The 16,971-nt window shown below is 41.9% G+C and overlaps 1 protein-coding gene across 1 annotated transcript in view; it reads right to left on the bottom strand.

The window, feature by feature from the left end:
• The window catches only part of LOC125486002 (unconventional myosin-XVIIIb-like), a 280,703-nt gene that overhangs the window by 124,616 nt on the left and 139,116 nt on the right, over positions 1-16,971 (bottom strand). Inside the window, exons 21-23 of the mRNA XM_048611748.1 lie at positions 15,474-15,602; positions 15,132-15,275; positions 12,518-12,607 (exon numbers count right to left, since the gene is read on the bottom strand). Of these exons, the coding sequence (XP_048467705.1) occupies positions 12,518-12,607; positions 15,132-15,275; positions 15,474-15,602 (363 nt within the window). The remainder of the gene's footprint in view (positions 1-12,517; positions 12,608-15,131; positions 15,276-15,473; positions 15,603-16,971) is intronic.

The raw sequence follows: 16,971 nt of genomic DNA, 5'->3' as shown, positions 1-16,971 counted from the left end.
GGTCCCAAAAACAGCCCAAACACCGGACAGTTTCTGAGACTGGAATATTCTGACCATTGTTTCTTAATAATGAACCAATATGAACATGAAGCAAATAGTGTGCTCCTAAAATGGACTTAGTAACGTCTTGTGGTTTTTATAAATGTTTTGAGGGAATGTGGGCACACTGGCTAGGCCAACATTTATTGCCCATCCTTAATTGCCCAGAGGGCAGTTAAGAGTCAACAACACATCACTATGCATCTGAAGTCACATGTAGGTCAGAACAGATAAGGACATTAAATTTCCGTCCTGAAAGGGCATCAGTGAACCAGACGTGACTTCAGAACAATCCACACCCCTCCCAACCCATCAACCAATTATTCCATTCTCCCCTGAGTCACCATACTTCAGGCAAGGGGAGATATTAAGAAGGAAAGCCCTTTATGTAACCTCAGCTGGTAGCAGGAATTGAACCCATCCTGATGGATTCGTCAGCACTATGAATCAGCCATCCAACCAGCTGAACTAACCAACCTTAATGCTAGCTTGCTATTGAATTCAAATTTCACCATCTCCCATGGGGTAATTTGAATGCATGCCCCAAATTGCTAGCCTGGATTACCAAACTAGTGCTATTGTCATCACACCACCACCTTCCAATATCCACCAGACAGGTCTTTCTGCCATTGTTCAGATTGATGAAACAAGTTGAACGACTAAGGCACATTGTGAAGGACAATGTTGACATGAGAAAAAATGGAAGAGAGCAAAGGTATGTTCTAATGACACAGAGCCTGCAGCAATAGATTATAAGAGGAAAGGCACAAGGAGAGGAACTACGATAGGAGGCAGGAGTCTTGACGCCAGGGCTGGAAGTGGAGTGGGGCAGGCAGTGAGTCACAATGCTGCTGCCATCCCAATGGGACGGCTGGCAGCTCAGCAGCACCACTGTTAGCTGTGGTCACTGTTGGGACTGCACCTAATTAATGAGAGCTTTTATCAATGCATGGGCACATTCACAGTCGGGGCAGTGAGTCAGGCACCAGCGTGGAAGGGGGATGGGGGGCACCAGTGTGGAAGGGGGATGGGGGGCACCAGTGTGGAATGGGGATGGGGTATGGGGGCATCAGTGTGGAAGGGGATCGGGGTGGCGGCACCAGTGTGGAAGGGGAATGGGGTATGAAGGCATCAGTGTGGAAGGGGGATAGGGTGGCAGCACCAGTGTGGAAGGGGGACGGGGTATGGGGGCACCAGTGTTAAAGGGGAATGGGGCGGGGGCACCAGCACGGAATGGAGATTGAGGGGGTATGGTGTTATTTTGCTCATGGTATACTGGGCAGTCATTGCTGACCACAGAACCTTTGTGGACAAAGATTTCTCAAAAAGGATACCCACCACCCCAACACCCCAGAGCCTGCTGAAGGTAAAATGCCAGCAGGGATGGGAAGAGGTGCATTGTTGACCATTTAAGTGGCTGTCTGCTCCCTTTGCTCCTGCTGGTAAACAAACACGGTGGTAGGAAGTGGGCATGCCAGCCACAATCTTCTTTGCCTTTCTACTTTCTTGCCCATTCTCAGTGCACAGGTGAAACCGAAGCCAAACAACCCCAAGAGGTTGGAGAAACGAGAGGGCCAGGTTCAAACAGGAGATAATGCACCAAATCTTGCTTTCAGCACAATGACAATACAAGGAGGCAGAAAACAGCACAGTACGGGATGTTTGGCCCTCAGAATGTACAGGAGAGGAACGCAATGGCCTTTAGCTAAAAGGGAAGGATGGAAGGATGTGTAATATGGCAGTGAGAAATGCGAACAGTCTGCCAGTGGTAATCTTCAGAGAAACCTTACAACCTGGAGATCCCATTGTTCTCCTCTTTCAACACCCACTAATACATGATTCTGAAATATTGAAATGAAGGCTGCAGTCATTGTGCAACAATATTAATCTCCACAATGCCTGTTATCCCAGTAGGAACACAATAAAACCATGCCAATTATGCATGCCAACATTCCATTAGGAGCCAGGCTGACTGTGACAGATAAAAATGTTTGAAGAAAATATAATAGCGATTCCTTCCTCTACCATGTGTGTGCTGTCTACTAATGGAGATAATGAATATTTTGAGAGGTTTTATATTGAAATGAGAGGAACCGTGGGCCAACCAATTTAATCAGACTCTAAGAGCCTACAACATAAAATACGCTGCAACATTCTTTATTATTGCATCGGGATTCATAAAAACTCTGTTGTCCCTTGTTTCATGCTCAGCATTCCACCAAATCATTTTTCTATTACAACGTTACGACGAATCTATTTATCTCCAAATAAGCTTCAGTATATAATGTGCTTCAGTTGGCTGATTGAAGGTTTCCAAATTGATCCAAGATAGATTTTAAGCTTTTTTCATTTTGTTGACATTCTCGTTTAGGTGACAAATGAGAGCTGGTGAAATATATTTTACCAGGAATTCAGTTGGTTAGTGGATCGCCCATGACTGGAGATGAGATACAAAGTTCAAAGTGTCCAAGGTCCAAACTTCGGCCAATGCTAAGAGCAATGCTAGTAGGGAAGGGAATATTTCATGAGTGCATTCCCAAGTTAACAGGTTTCTCCGCAAGCTCCCACCTCTCCCTCAATGACGGGGTATCTTCATGAAGGAAAGGGATTTGGTTGACACTAGATTTAGGATACGGTAACTCAATGGAAGAGCAGATCAAACTGAATAGTTGGGCATTTGCAGATCCTTTTCTTCAGAATTATCTAGGACAGAACATCATTAATAGCAGCTGCATTTAAGCCTCAATTTCTTTTTCAAACAAACATGAAATTAATAATAAAAAAATGCATGCTTTTAAGAACAGACATTTAAATGTGAAATCACCAGCAACGAAGGCTTATGCAATAATAGGAGCTGTAATTAAATGCATTGGCTTTGCATGAGGTCAAATAACGTTTTATTTAGCTTTAAACTATCAGCAGTTGTCGCAAGAGCATGATTGATCGATTCTCTCACTAAGCATTACATAATCAAAATGCCAGCTTAAGACAAGGAGAGAACCAAAATCAAGATTGGTGTAACAATGTTTTGACAACATAATCTCTCCGCAGAGTTTTTCCAGTGCTTTGAAACACTCAGCATTTAAACCAAGAACTGCTTTAATTCTTAAATGTCAAGCTCTCTGCTGAATTAAAACCAAATTTCAACAAATGGGGAAATCTTATGCTAACGTGGCTTTTATTGATGACTTGTCTGCACATTGTATCCAAGCTCCAACAGTTCTCACCAAATAGCTTGTCTATTAAGATATCCGAATTCCAACACATTATTTGTTCCTGCCTTCATTGCACTTTAGCACAATGACAAGGATTTGAGTATTTTCAACCCTGTTCCACTCTCGCCTGAAGATGCTCACTCATGTTAGAGTGCATATCTACAAATACTCATCCCCTCAGCTCAGTGGACATGGAGGCATTGTGAATCTACACAGTGGGGTTCCACAGGCTAACCAACAGGAAAGTAACACAACTAAGTTCAATCCTCAACATCCTCCACTGTTGCCCACACTCTCCTCTGGTGGGTGAGGAGAGGTCTTTTCATTGCAGCCTCAAGAGAGGCTTTCAGCTGATTTACCAAACTTCCATAGTCCTGTAAAACTGATGCTAATTGCAACCCTTTTATTGCAGTGGTTCACCAAATCAGGTCTTGGAATCAATAATACTGTCCCACACATACTGTCATTCACTGTGTCAAGGGTGAACATGTATTTGTTTAATAGGTTGGCTCAGTTTCGTACAGTATTTTAGGGAATGGAGAGAAATAGGTGAATGAATTAACAAGCTCCCAAGAGTACTGGAATTTAGATTCAAAGATTTCGGTGCTGTCAAGTTTCCAACGTTTCACCATTGGAGGCACTCATATAACAGCCATTCATAGCATTTTGATAAACTGCAAAGATTGCAGATGCTTTCCACAAATTTCTTCCATCCTCCTAAAGTAGTAACATAACTGGGCTCATTAATCAGGGACCCAGTCTAATTATCTGGAGATGTGGGGTCAAATCTCACCATGGCATCTCGGGGGAATTTAAATAACATTAACAAAAATGTAAAATTTGGGTCCCTCATTTGGTGCGGTGGTAGTGTCCCCACCCCGGGCCAGGAGGCCTATTTAAGTCCCACTTGCTCCAGATGTGTATAATAACATTTCTGAACAGCTTGATGAGAAAAAAATAGGTAAAAATCTGAAATGCAAAGCTGGTCTGCATGATGGTGGCCAAATTAACTAACACTGGTTGGCATAAAAGCTCATCTGGTTCACTAATGACCTTTAGGGAAGGAAACTGACATCCTTACCTGGTCTAGCCTACATGTGACTCCAGACCCACACCAGTGTGGTTGACTCTTACTTGCTTTCTGGAATAGCCTGGCAGGCCAGTCAGTTCAAGGGTAATTTGGAATGGGGCAGAAATTCTGGCTCTGCTAGCGATGCCCATAAGCCATCAAAGAATAAAAACAAAAATTGTACAGATCCTTAGTGTTCAGAGTTCTGTTTACAGGGAAAGGTTGAGGATGCTTCTGCCTCCCAGTCTTGAATGGGGATATTGTAAAAGACTGCATATTTTTCTCTTCTGTAAACAGAAATGGAAGTGGAACTGTTCTACATCTGAATTACCAAGTCACTTTTGCAACTTGAGGATCAAGTACTGCATACTTTCTGTGTGCTAGAACATGTTGCTTTTTGAAGAAGTCAGTGAGAGAATTTGACACTGAGCAGTGCCAAGAGGCTTTTGAATTAAGGATATTCTGCCTGACAACAGCCTTTCGATTGACTGAGGTGTACAGTGTTCAAAATGTTGTAAGTGCTGGTGGAGGGAAGAGAGAAAAAAACATCCAGGGCTGGCAAACTGAAATCATCCACTTCTCCTTGCCTACTTTCTCTCTCTCTCTCTCTATCCCCCTCCCCTCAGCACGCTCCTACCACCCCTACATTCACCTTTTATTTCGGAAAAAGACAGAAAATTAAAAATGTTTACAAATGTACGATCAACGAATAACAGTAGGCCACTCAGCCCTTCGAGTCTATTCTACCAATCGATAAGATCATGGCTGATCAATTCTACACCTCTACATGCCCACATTAATTTTTCAACACCTTGGTAATCAAGAATCAATTATAAACAACGAACCCTCATTGTAGAAGTTTAAAAGAAGGAATTCAAACAAGAAAGGAACTATATATAAAAAAAGAAAGAACTGCAGATGCTGTAAATCAGGAACAAAAACAAAGTTGCTGGAGGTTTCTGAGGAAGTGTCATTGGACTCAAAACATTAACTCTGTTTTTTTCCTTCACAGATGCTGCCAGACCTGCTGAGCTTTTCCAAGAAAAGAGCTATGTCTGCAGGTCAGTTATTGGTTTGACGAATTACTACTGCTTTATAAACAATCATGTGTAATTAGTTCTAACAATCAAAAGGACTGTGTGAGGCAATTTAACCCACCCCTGAAATTTGGACTTTAGATCTTTGAAATTACGTTTACCCAGTCTGTGTTCGTCTTCCAACCATAGTAACTGTGTCAAGCCATTTATTTTTTTGTCTGTCTTAATTATGATTGAGTAAGTCTGAATTTAGAGTTTGTTGAAGGGGTATTGTTTAAATTGCACAGTAATAGACTGGAACCCCAGTTTCCTTTACTCCACCACTTGTTAAAGTTAAGTTTGTTACAATAAATAGCTACTTTCTGTTAATGGCGAAACCTGGAGTGAATTACTTCTGTGCTGAGTAGCAGAATGGTCATTTTGGTGATCACATTGGGATTTCACCTCTCCCTCAGCTCTGATGGTTTGTATTACCCTTCATAAGTATACACTGAAATTAATCAGTTGGAAAACGTGAGTGATTTATTGGTGGTGGCTAAATCAATGAAAAAAATACCATGGGTGATCTGGTGATGAGAACAAAAAATCCAGTTGTGCGTGAGAGCACTTATGGATATAAAAGACAAGAGCTGGGTTTTTAGGGGCCTTGTGAGGCAGTGGTAGTGTCTGTACCTCTGAGCCAGGAGGCCTGTGTTCAATTCCCACCTGCCCCAGAAGGCTGTAATAACATCACTGATTAGACTTTTTTTTTTTAGGAAAAGCTAGGTCTTTCCCCAGAAAAGAAATTATCCTTAGACACATTGATGTAGAAAATTGGAGCAACAGTAGGCCATTCAGCCCTTTGCACCTGTTCGACCATTCAGTATGGTCGTGACTGATCATTGAACTCAATAGCCTATTCCCATTTTCTTCCAATACTCTTTGATCGATTTAACAGTGAGAAGTGTAGCAGTCCTTCTTGATAACAAGGGAAAATGGACCAGGTAGGAAGCTGGTGTTAGTGCTAAATTATAGATTAACGATAAAACCCTTGCAGATCTCAGAGTCTTTCATTGCATCATTCAAAACATGGATATTGGTTTGTTAAATAACAGCGACTTGGCTGGACAGGGTTCTGGTTAAAATAGCAGACATACCCTGAGGACACCATCCAAATGACAAGTGCACATTTAAAGAATAATCTTTCTCGCATTTAGTTAAGATTACAAAGCACAGGGCGGAGGAAGCTGACTGATTCAGGTTAGACTGCTAGGGCCTGCCAGCCAAAATCTTGCACCAAGATTTAAAAACAATCTTGACCGGCCTTGTTAACAGTTACACAAGTGCTGACCAAGTGGATGGAGTGGTTTTTCTGGTCCGTACTTATTTAACACTCTCAGCTTAATGAAGCATACCCCACTGTCAATGATTCATCAGCAATTGGAAGTTAGCATCAGCAAAGCAATAGGAGCGCAAATTCTTCAGGGAATTTACTGGAGCCTGTTCTGCTGGAATGCTTGCGTGTGGTCAGAAAAATAAATGGTCTTTTCTTTCAGGGTCAAATAACGTCCATCTGTCTTTCCTTCTCTTCATTTCCTAGGTTGAAACAATTCATTTCTTTTTCTTAATTCACAGCCAAAAACATGCATACTGTTTATTGAAATCACGTAGCACAGCTAAGGTTAAACATGTGGCCTACTGACTGGATATGAAGTGTTTCAGTTACTGGAGCTTGTCATCTCATCATACAACTATATGGACAGGTGCTGGAGTAGGCCATTCAGCCCTTTGAGCTTGATCTGCTACTTCATAAGATCACGACTGATCTTATTGCAACCTCAAATCTACTTCCTGCCTACCCCAATAACCTTATACCCCCTGCTTAACAAGGATCTGTCTTAAAAATATTCAAGGAGCCTGCTTTCACCATATTTTCAGGAAGAGAAAAGATTCACAATCCTGGGTGAGTAAAAAATTAGTCTTGTCTCTGTTTTAAATGGGTGACTCCTTATTTTTAAATAATAACTCTTTTGAGTCTTCTGTTTTTATTCATTCTCCCATACGAAGAAACGTCCTTTCCACATTTGGCTTGTCAAGACCTTCCAGGTTCTGATAGGTTTCTGCTGTTTCCTTTTGATTTTGGCAACTTGTGTAATTCAAGTGAAACTTTATTGTCTTGTCAAAATAGTTACCATTCACCTTAACTATTTGTAAATTCCACACAGGTTCCTTTGTAGCTCCCGGAATCAAACATCACATATTGAGTTGCACAAGATAAAGTATGACTAGAAGAGAGATCACAATCAATATAGACACCTTGTTGATGCTAGTGGGAGCAAGCCCTGTTCAATAATTTACATTTTTAAATGAAGAGATGATGGACACAGTGCAGTGCCTGTTGCTGCTCAGGGAAGCAATTATAAAGTTTCTGTGTCAGGTATCAAGCTGCAAACCTCTACAAACATGAAACAGCTTTGTACAAATGTTTCCGCTGTGCGATGGTTTAAATTTGCACTGGACGGAGCTAGAGCTGGAATATTTGATGCGAATTGGGGGTCTTATTCATTAATTCTCCATCTCCCTTACTACTTACTATCCCTATATTGAGTATTTGTATAGTGGAGTGTCGCTTTAACAGCCTGATCACATGTTGAAATGACGATGCTATTGGCCATTCTGCACAGGAAATAGCCGAGTCTAACCTTGCTGCTTGTAGACTATAAACATCTCCACAATAAAACTGCTGTTTAATGCTTTGGCCTCCTGGTTGTTCTTGGAATGTAACAATCAAACCTCCTAAACACACACTCACTTGAGGTACCTCGGTACAGCAGAATGCAGACCTGCGAACGCAGTGGTTTGCAAATCTGCTCCTGAGTTAAAGCTGCACTTTGCATCAAGCTAAGTATGAGTAACTGGTCCTACCCATCTGCAGTTTGGGCCTGGATATTGGCAACAGAAGCCAGTAGATCAGAAACATGAGGAGCTGTTAATTGGCCAACTAGCCAGGGTCATCATTGGGATCTGAAAAGATTCAAGAATCACTGAGATTTTGGAATCTTCCTGCTGGCCATAGCTTAACGGGTTAGAGTGGCTATAGTTTGTGGTAATTATCACAAATTTAGATAATTCATATCCTTCAGTAATTTTTCATAAAAGAGGTCCCAAATCTTAATTGAAACCAACATGGTTGATACGCACAAAAATACGAACAAAGACTAAAAGTAGGCCATGAAACCTTTCTGGCCTGCTCCACCATTCAATAAGACCTGGTTTTAATCTCAACTCGGTATTCCTTCATGTCTCCCATAATCTTCCGTCAAGGATCTACCTACCACTGCCTTCAAAATATTTAAAGGTTCTGCAACCATTGCCTTTTGAGGAAGGCGATTCCAAAGATCTCAACCCTATGAGAGAGAGAAAAATGAAAATTCTCATCTCTATTTTAAATGGGCACTCCCTTATCCCTAGTTCTAGATTCTCCCACAAGACGAAACATCCTTTCTACATCCACCTGGTCAAGACCCTACAGAGTCTTGTTTCAGCTTAGTCAACCTCTGATTCCCCTTTTACAGTGAGATTTTGTACACTCCAGGAAATATCATTTCTGTAGATTTCTCAGGATCTAACAAGGCTTGGAGACATCCATCAGGCCACACCTCTACCTGTTTTACTCCACATTAGGTCCAATAAAGAGGAAAAAAATGTCCACAAAGTAAAAAACAGATTCTAAAGAACTCTATGGGTGGGCTTTAAATTCCCCGCAGCCTGATGGTCAAAACTGAACCAAACCAGGAAATGGCAGAGTCTTTGAAATGGGAGGACCCCTGAGACAGCAAGGTGTAGAAACGGACCCAAGCAAAGGATTAATGCACAATATTGTGAGCACATGTATGGTGGAGTGGTGGTGTTTGGACAGGATAAGAAACATAAAAGACCACACAGTTGAAACGTTTTTAATATTAACCCTTCAGAACCACTGTATCAATGCTATGGCTTTAAGAGGTGTATTTGTCCTGGTTTCTTTTAGAAAGAGAGATTGGAGGACAGGTGCTGAGCAGTTAATGAGAAGATAAACAACATGTGAGACCTTGGGTTTATTTTATTAAAGTTAGAACAATAGAAGCAGCCTGAGTGGGTGTGGTCAAGCTCCCACAGATCCAGGATTTTAGTTAGCTTTCAGCAGTTGTTGCTTTGGTCTCAGCAGGGTTGGAAGGCAGTGAATCTCTTCTAGCTGCTACACTCTGTCTCTCAGACTTGTCTTTTGATGTTCTTTCCTCCTGGATTGGAGAACTGCATGTGAGATAATCTCTTTTCTGAATTTGCCTTTTTCCAAGGATGTGTTTATGGGATGTTACTATATTGGAACAGTTAAATAGTAATAGTTACTGTATCTACTGTTCTGTTACGCTTTCCAATAAAGTTGTTATGCCAAATTTCTATTTCTTTTGTTGTATTTTAACTATAGTGTTTGAATAAATTGTGTTTTGCTTAACGTTCAGCTGTTTGACCAACTGAATTACAATCTGAAACACAGCACCTGACATTTGCCTTTAAAATAAGAAGACGTTAGTGTCTGGACTACCTTCTTAATATATTTTTAGGGGATTTGGTCTGGTCCATAGCAGTACAAAATCTACAGTTACTTTTACGTTTGCTTCATTCAAACTAATATAGCCAACTATTGTGTACAAATCTAAATGAAATAATTCAGCACACCAGTACTTATCTTATTTAACAGTAACAGGAAGGCTTTTCATTGTCCTTCAGCTTTCTGAACTTTTCAGCCAATACCAGATACTTCCAACATCTTTCTGCTTTAAAACCTGATTGACTACTTGGACACTTTTATCTCGTATGAGTGTGACAAGTAAAGGGAAAATTAATGAATTCAGCTAATGAAATTAATTCAAACTCTATCGCTATTGTGGAACATGGGCAATCTCCCTTGGAGCCGACAGGCATAGTATTTACTTTGTCCAATAGAATGCCTGTCACAGGCTGCCAGTGCCATAATAAAATCAGTGGCTTCAATCTCTCTCAGAAATAGATTGAGCGACCTAATTTTGTTAGAAATGACTCAGATTGGCCTATATTTATGCATTCTTTAAGGTAGGTTTTGTTAGAAGATTTACCTTTCAAGGCCACCTTTCAGGGAGAGAAGATTTCCAGCTGCAACCTGCATACAGGCAGTAGATGTTGCTGTACTATAGGACTAGACTAGACGCCCTATGCAGGCACTGTACTCCCAGCTACCAAATGGCAAGTGAGGCCCAGGTGGACAGAGGAAGTGCTTCAGGGATACCCTCAAGGCTTCATTGGCGAAGTGAGACATTCCCACAGTCACCTGGGAATCACTGGCCCAAGGCCATCAAAGTGGAGGAGGAGCATGCAGGAAGGCTTTGAGACTGGCCATCAGGAAAATTTGGAAACCAGACAAAAACAACATAAGGAGCACGCTGCCCCACCAATGCCCGCCCACCCCTTCCCATGACCACCTTCTGCCCTAAGTGGCAGAGTCTGTGGAAGCCGCATCAGGCTGTGCAACCACCTATGGACTCATCCTGAGAGTGGAAGAGAGTCATCCTAATCTGCCGATGACAATGATGACTATAGGACTTCAGTGATTCTGTGACTAAGAATGTCCAGGGATGTGGGGACGCGCAGGAGAGCAGCACGAAATGAAATCCTCAGTTGAAGAAACAAAGGGCTGAATGGCTTCCTTCTGCACTGTAATTATTCTGTCACATCATCACCCAAACTACACCACCAGAAATGTTTGTATCTTGTGCTTCTCCCAAATGCAGAGCGAGTAAAAGCCAGGTTTGGCTAAAGCAGACAGCAGATAGTAAAACAGCTCTATCTGACAGATGGTGGTAACCAACACTCCCTTCAAGCTAACACAGTCATGCAGCCATCCTAATGTTCCACACACCTCGACCAGTGTGACCAGTGTTCCTGCTTTGGAATTCACTGTCTCACAGGAGACTCTGAGGTCCATGCACTGAGAAATGATAATAAAGGGAGTGGCACAGTGGTTAGCACTGATGCCTCAAAGTGCCAGGGACCTGGGTTCAATTCCAGCCTCAGGTGACTGTCTGTGTGGAGTTTGCACATTCTCCCCTTGTCTGTGCGGGTTTCCTCCGGGTGCTCCGGTTTCTTCCCACAGTCCAAAGATGTGCGGATTAGGTGGATTGGCCATGCTAAATTGCCCATAGTGTCTAAGGTGGGATATGCAGGGATAGGGTAGGGGGTGGGTCTGGCTGGGATGCTCTTCAGAGAGTCAATGTGGACTCAATGGGCCAAATAGCCTGCTTCCACACTTATATGATTAGTGATAACTCTGGGTGATTGTTTGCCAAATCACTGTGTAGCAGGTGCTGCAGTGCATGATAAGCGTGATTTCCACCATCCTGTCTAAACAAAGGAAGCAACAGGGTCTGTGTATTAGAGAGAAAGTATTGCCGGTCTAACTAGTAGAATTCCTTCTAGTTAATACAATTTGTTTATTGCATGTTGGTAACCTGCTATATGTTGTGATGACATGATAGACATTGTTCCAGAGACTTAAGTAGGATGAGATTTTAAACCTCACTCCTTCCAGACCTTAAGCTATTCTGCTCACAAGTTCATATGAGAGCTTCATGTGGATGGAGCTCATGGTACCCCTCAATATTAACACTTTCAGGCCACTGATGGTACAAAATCTACAGTTACCTTTGCATTTGATTAATTCAAAGAAATATAGTCAACTATTGCATGTAAATCTAAAAGAAACAATTCAATTAATAGAAACAGGAAGGCTTTTCATTGTCCTTCAGCAATTTGAACCTTTCAGCTATTACCAGAGTCTAACAACATCTTTCTATGTTAAATCCTGTTTGGCTACTTGGGCACTTTGTCTCAGTTTGTTATAAGTCAGAAACACATCAAAACTTTCCAAACCTCCAGATCCACATCAGCAATTTGGATTACAAAGGTAGCATACATTTCTGGCCTGTCCTGCCGTTGTAACTGGTGATTCATTATGAAAACTACAGTGGGATGAAGGAAGATCAGAACATACAGTGAGAACAGGTCACCGCCCATCAGCATCATACCCAAAATAAACACAAGAAGGTGTGGAAACATCACCGTCATAATATTGATAATGATAAAACAATCAGAAGTGAACTTGCCTTGCCCTCGAGTAAATCGGTGTTTTCTTGGATCTCATTTCGTTCCCGTTGAGATTTCTCCAACTTCTGTCGCAATGCATTAACCTCATCCTAGTTATGTAAAAAACACCATGTCAAAACAAATAAAAGTAACATTTGCACCACACAAATACCAGGGAATGACCGTATCCATCAACAGGACATACAACCATCACCCCTTGACGTTCAATGCGGTTACTGTCACTAAATCCCACACTACCAACAACCTAGAGTTTACCATTAACCAGATATTGAACTGGACTAGCCATATAAATCTTGAAGCGACAAGAGCAGGTCGAAGGCTGGGATTCTGTGGCGAGTAACTTACCTCCTGACTTCCCAAAGGCTGTTCACCATCTACAAGGCACAAGTCAGGAGTGTGATGGAATACTCCCCACATGCCTGAATGGATGCACCTCCAACAACACTCAAGAAGCTTGACACTATCCAGGACAAAGCAACTAACTTGACTGGCACCAAATCTACAAACTTCAGCAATGACTCCCTGCATCACCGGTGCACAATGGCAGTAGTGTGTACCATCTACAATCACTCATCAAACAGCTTTGAAACGAAGGACAAGGACAGGAGATATATGGGAACAGCACCACCTGCAAGTTCACTCCAACTCACTAGCCATCCTGACTTGGAAGTATTCTTTCAATGTCACTGCGTCAAAATGCTGCACTTTGCTCTCTAACAGCATTATGTGTCGACCGTGCTCTTGTGGTCTGCAGTGGTTCAAGAAGGCAGCTCACCACCACCCTCTCAAGGGCAATTAGGGATGGAAAATAAATACTTCCCAGAAATGACACCCATATCGCATGAATGAATTATAACAAAGGCATGGTTTGAATGGGCAGCAAGGAGAAGAAACGTCTTTGGCCCGTTTATTTGACTAAAAGATGATCAATCTGGTGATGGAATGTAGGAACCGGAGCAGGCCATTCAGCCCATTAAGCCCGCCCCATCATCCCACACGATCATGCCTGAACAATCAATCCCTTTTCCTCACCCTATCCTCCTTCATTCCACTGGTAATCAGGAACCTATCAATCTCAACCTTAAACACACTCATAGACTGAGCCTCCACAGTCCTCTGGGGTTGAGAGTTCCAAAAGTTCACAACCCTTTGAGTGAAATGATTTTGCTTCATATCAGACCTAAATGGCATCCCCCTAATTTTAAAACTGTGCCTCCCTGGTTCTGGACTCCCCAACCTAAGAAAGAGTTTACATGCGTTTATCTTGTCTTTCCCTTTAAGTATATCATAAGTTGCAATGAGATGACGTATCATTCTTCAAAACCCAAGAGGATATAGGCCTGGTTTGCCAAGTCTCTGTTCACAGCACAGTCCTGTCATCCCGGGAACGAGTCTGGTGAATCTTTGTTGTGCTCCCTCCATGAAACAAATTGCTATCTCTTTGCAGCAGACTTTGTGATCCAATAGAGGGCACTTGGAGAATGCTAGAATGGGGGATTCACTTACACAAGGTGTAAATGAGGTGAATGGCATAGATTTAAGGGAAAGCAGGATAAACACATGAGGGAGAAAGGGATTGAATGATATGTTAATGGGGTGATGTGAAGAAGGTTGGAGAAGGTTGAAATGGAACACAAGCACTGACATAGACCCGATGGGCCGAATGGACATTATTTTGCTTTAAGCACCATGCAGCAAAAGCTTCTTTGGCCCTTTGGCACAGTAGGTCAGTGGTTGGCACAGTGGCTAGCACTGCTGCCTCATGGCGCCATGGACCTGTGTTCAATTCCACCCCCAGGAGACTGTCTGTGTGGATTTTGCACACTGTCCCCTGTGACTGTGCAGGGTTTCCTCCGGGTGCTCCGGTTTCATCCCACACTCCAAAGATATGCAGGTGAAGTGGATTGGCCATGCTGAATTGCCCATAGTGTCCAGGGAGCTCACTTTACTCCTGTACTTGAGTGCACATGACAATAAAATCTCAAAACCTAAATCTGAGCTGCACAAGCTCGGTGGGTTAGCCATGGGAAATGCAAGGTTACAGGGATGGGGTGGGCCTGGATGAGGGTGTGAGTCTGAGTGGGATACTCTTTGGAGGGTCAGTGTGGACTTGATGGGCCAAATGGCACTGTATTCTCACACTGTAGGGATTCTATAATTCCATGAATTTTCAAAAATTGGGTCAGTTCTGGTGAATGGGTGATATATGGAAGTAATTTCAATCTCTGACACTTGACTATAACTCTCAGAGAATGGTAAAACAATGATGATAAAAGAAAAATAAATTACTCTATTGATTCGAAGATTCTGTATCGAGGTACCTTTGTACCTAAGATGATGCCTTAAGTGGTGAATTGTAAACTTCTCACTGTACTCATGTGGGTACATACAACAATAAAGCTAATTCAATTCAATTCAGTTGCCAATTGCTCATGTAGATATTTAGAAACACAACTCCCACTAATAGGAATTTGTAACTGATTCACTCTGGAAGAATATCCAATATTTCTGTGTTCTATTGGGTGAACTAAGGTTTATTCTTTCAAAACAAACAAGAAGTAGGGCATGAGGGGGATTTGAACAGCCAAGACATATTTATAAACACAAACGTGCCTCTTTGACTCGAAGCTTTTCATCAACCAAGTTAACGCTGAGCATCGGACGGATACTGGATATCATCTGCCACCACTGCCACTGACGGATCGTCAAATATTTCTTAATGTTCTTCTGAATACAACAAAGAGCTAAACGCTGGGTCTGGAGAAAGAGAAAAGCTAACACAATCAACTTATTCAATACCAGTGAATACAGACCATTCTTAAATGGAAAGGTCAGGCAAGAGGAGTCTAACTACATTAGATTATGGTTAGAACTTACATTCTGTTTCTTCCCCCTGTGAATATACATTAGAGATGTGATTGGAGGCCATTACCATTATTAATGACTGAGCTTTACCTTCATCTTCTTGAATTGCTGGCGCCCAAGAAATCCCTGACACGTGGCCTGTAGCAAGATCAGGTTCCGGCAAATCAGCTTCTCACGCTGTTTCTCCAGGCGGGAAACAACCCCAGCTTTGAAGAAGACCTGGAAACCAATCCACATTCAAATATCACTTAATTATTTCATTCCATTTCATTCATTTATTGGTAAACTTCTTTTGAGGAACTGATTCATTTCTTATATGGTTTACTTTTGGGTGCACTGTGCGTACCCAAGAGGCAGATTAATATACAGATCGAGTAAAACTAGGTGGTGGGAAGAGGCTTATGTGAAGCATGGAGAAGTTGGGCTGAATGGCCTGTTTTTGTGCTGTAACTTATATATTTGAACAAAGCAGACTCTTTCAGCTACAGAAGGTTACTAAGGTCAGCAGGAAGAGTATATGACAAGCTGATCTTCAAGATTGAAACTTACTCCCAGAGAAGTTTGGCAAAAGTGTCACGAGTGATGACAATTGCAACTTGTGTCTGTATTTCTGTTGGATACATTCAGTGAAAAGGCTAAAATATTTCAAATGTATGATAAATCCCCTCCTGAATTCATTCATGAAAACTTAACAAGGAACTGACCGATTATTCTAATTACACTGGTATGGTTTAACGCATGGTATAATTTTTCAAATATAAACATTTTAATTAAAATTTGATTTCTATGATAGAATAACTTCTTTTCTCTATTATTTTTTACTCATAAGTAATTCTTTAAGGGTGAGCAATGTACTCGAAATGAATTTCCATTTTGTTTTATTCACCCATTGATGTGGGTGTCGCTGGCTGAGCCAGCGTTTGTTGCCCGTCCCTAGTTGCCCCTTGAGAAGGTGTTGGTGAGCTGCCTTCTTGAACCGCTGCAGACCGTGTGCTATCGTAGTATTAGGGAGGGAATTCCAAGGTTTTGACCCAGTGCCAATGAAGGAATGGCAATATTTTCAAGTCAGGATGGTGAGTGGTTTGGAGGGGAACTTGCAGGTGGTGATGGTCCCATGTTTCTGCAGCCCTTCTCCTTCTAGGTGGACGTCAACATGGTTTGGAAGGTTCTGTCTGAGAAGCTTTTGTCATTAGTCGTGAATAAGTGAAATGAAGGGAATAAAAAATGGTGTAACTTAGATTCTATAATCCAATTGCAACCACACTTAATAAGGATACAAGAACAGGAGGAGGCCATTTGCCTCCTCAAGCCTCTTCTTCCATTCCATGAGGTCATGACTGATCCGCTACCTGTATATGTCCCTGCTTTCATCACAAATCCCAGAATACCTTTGATTAACAAAATCCTATCGGTCTCAGTTTTAAAATTAACTTTCAATTTTGCAGCAAGAGTTATTTGCATTTTCTTTCGTCCTTTGCATGTAGAAGTATTTCCTAAATTCATTCCAGAATGACCACAGTTTATGGCCAGAGATAACAAGGTGTACAGTTGGATGAACACAGCAGGCCAGGCAGCATCAGAGGAGTAG

This window comes from Rhincodon typus, chromosome 24 (assembly GCF_021869965.1).
Source record: "Rhincodon typus isolate 14 chromosome 24, sRhiTyp1.1, whole genome shotgun sequence".
In the NCBI taxonomy this organism is placed as follows: Eukaryota; Metazoa; Chordata; class Chondrichthyes; order Orectolobiformes; family Rhincodontidae; genus Rhincodon; species Rhincodon typus.
This window is presented reverse-complemented; position numbering and strand designations above follow the sequence as displayed.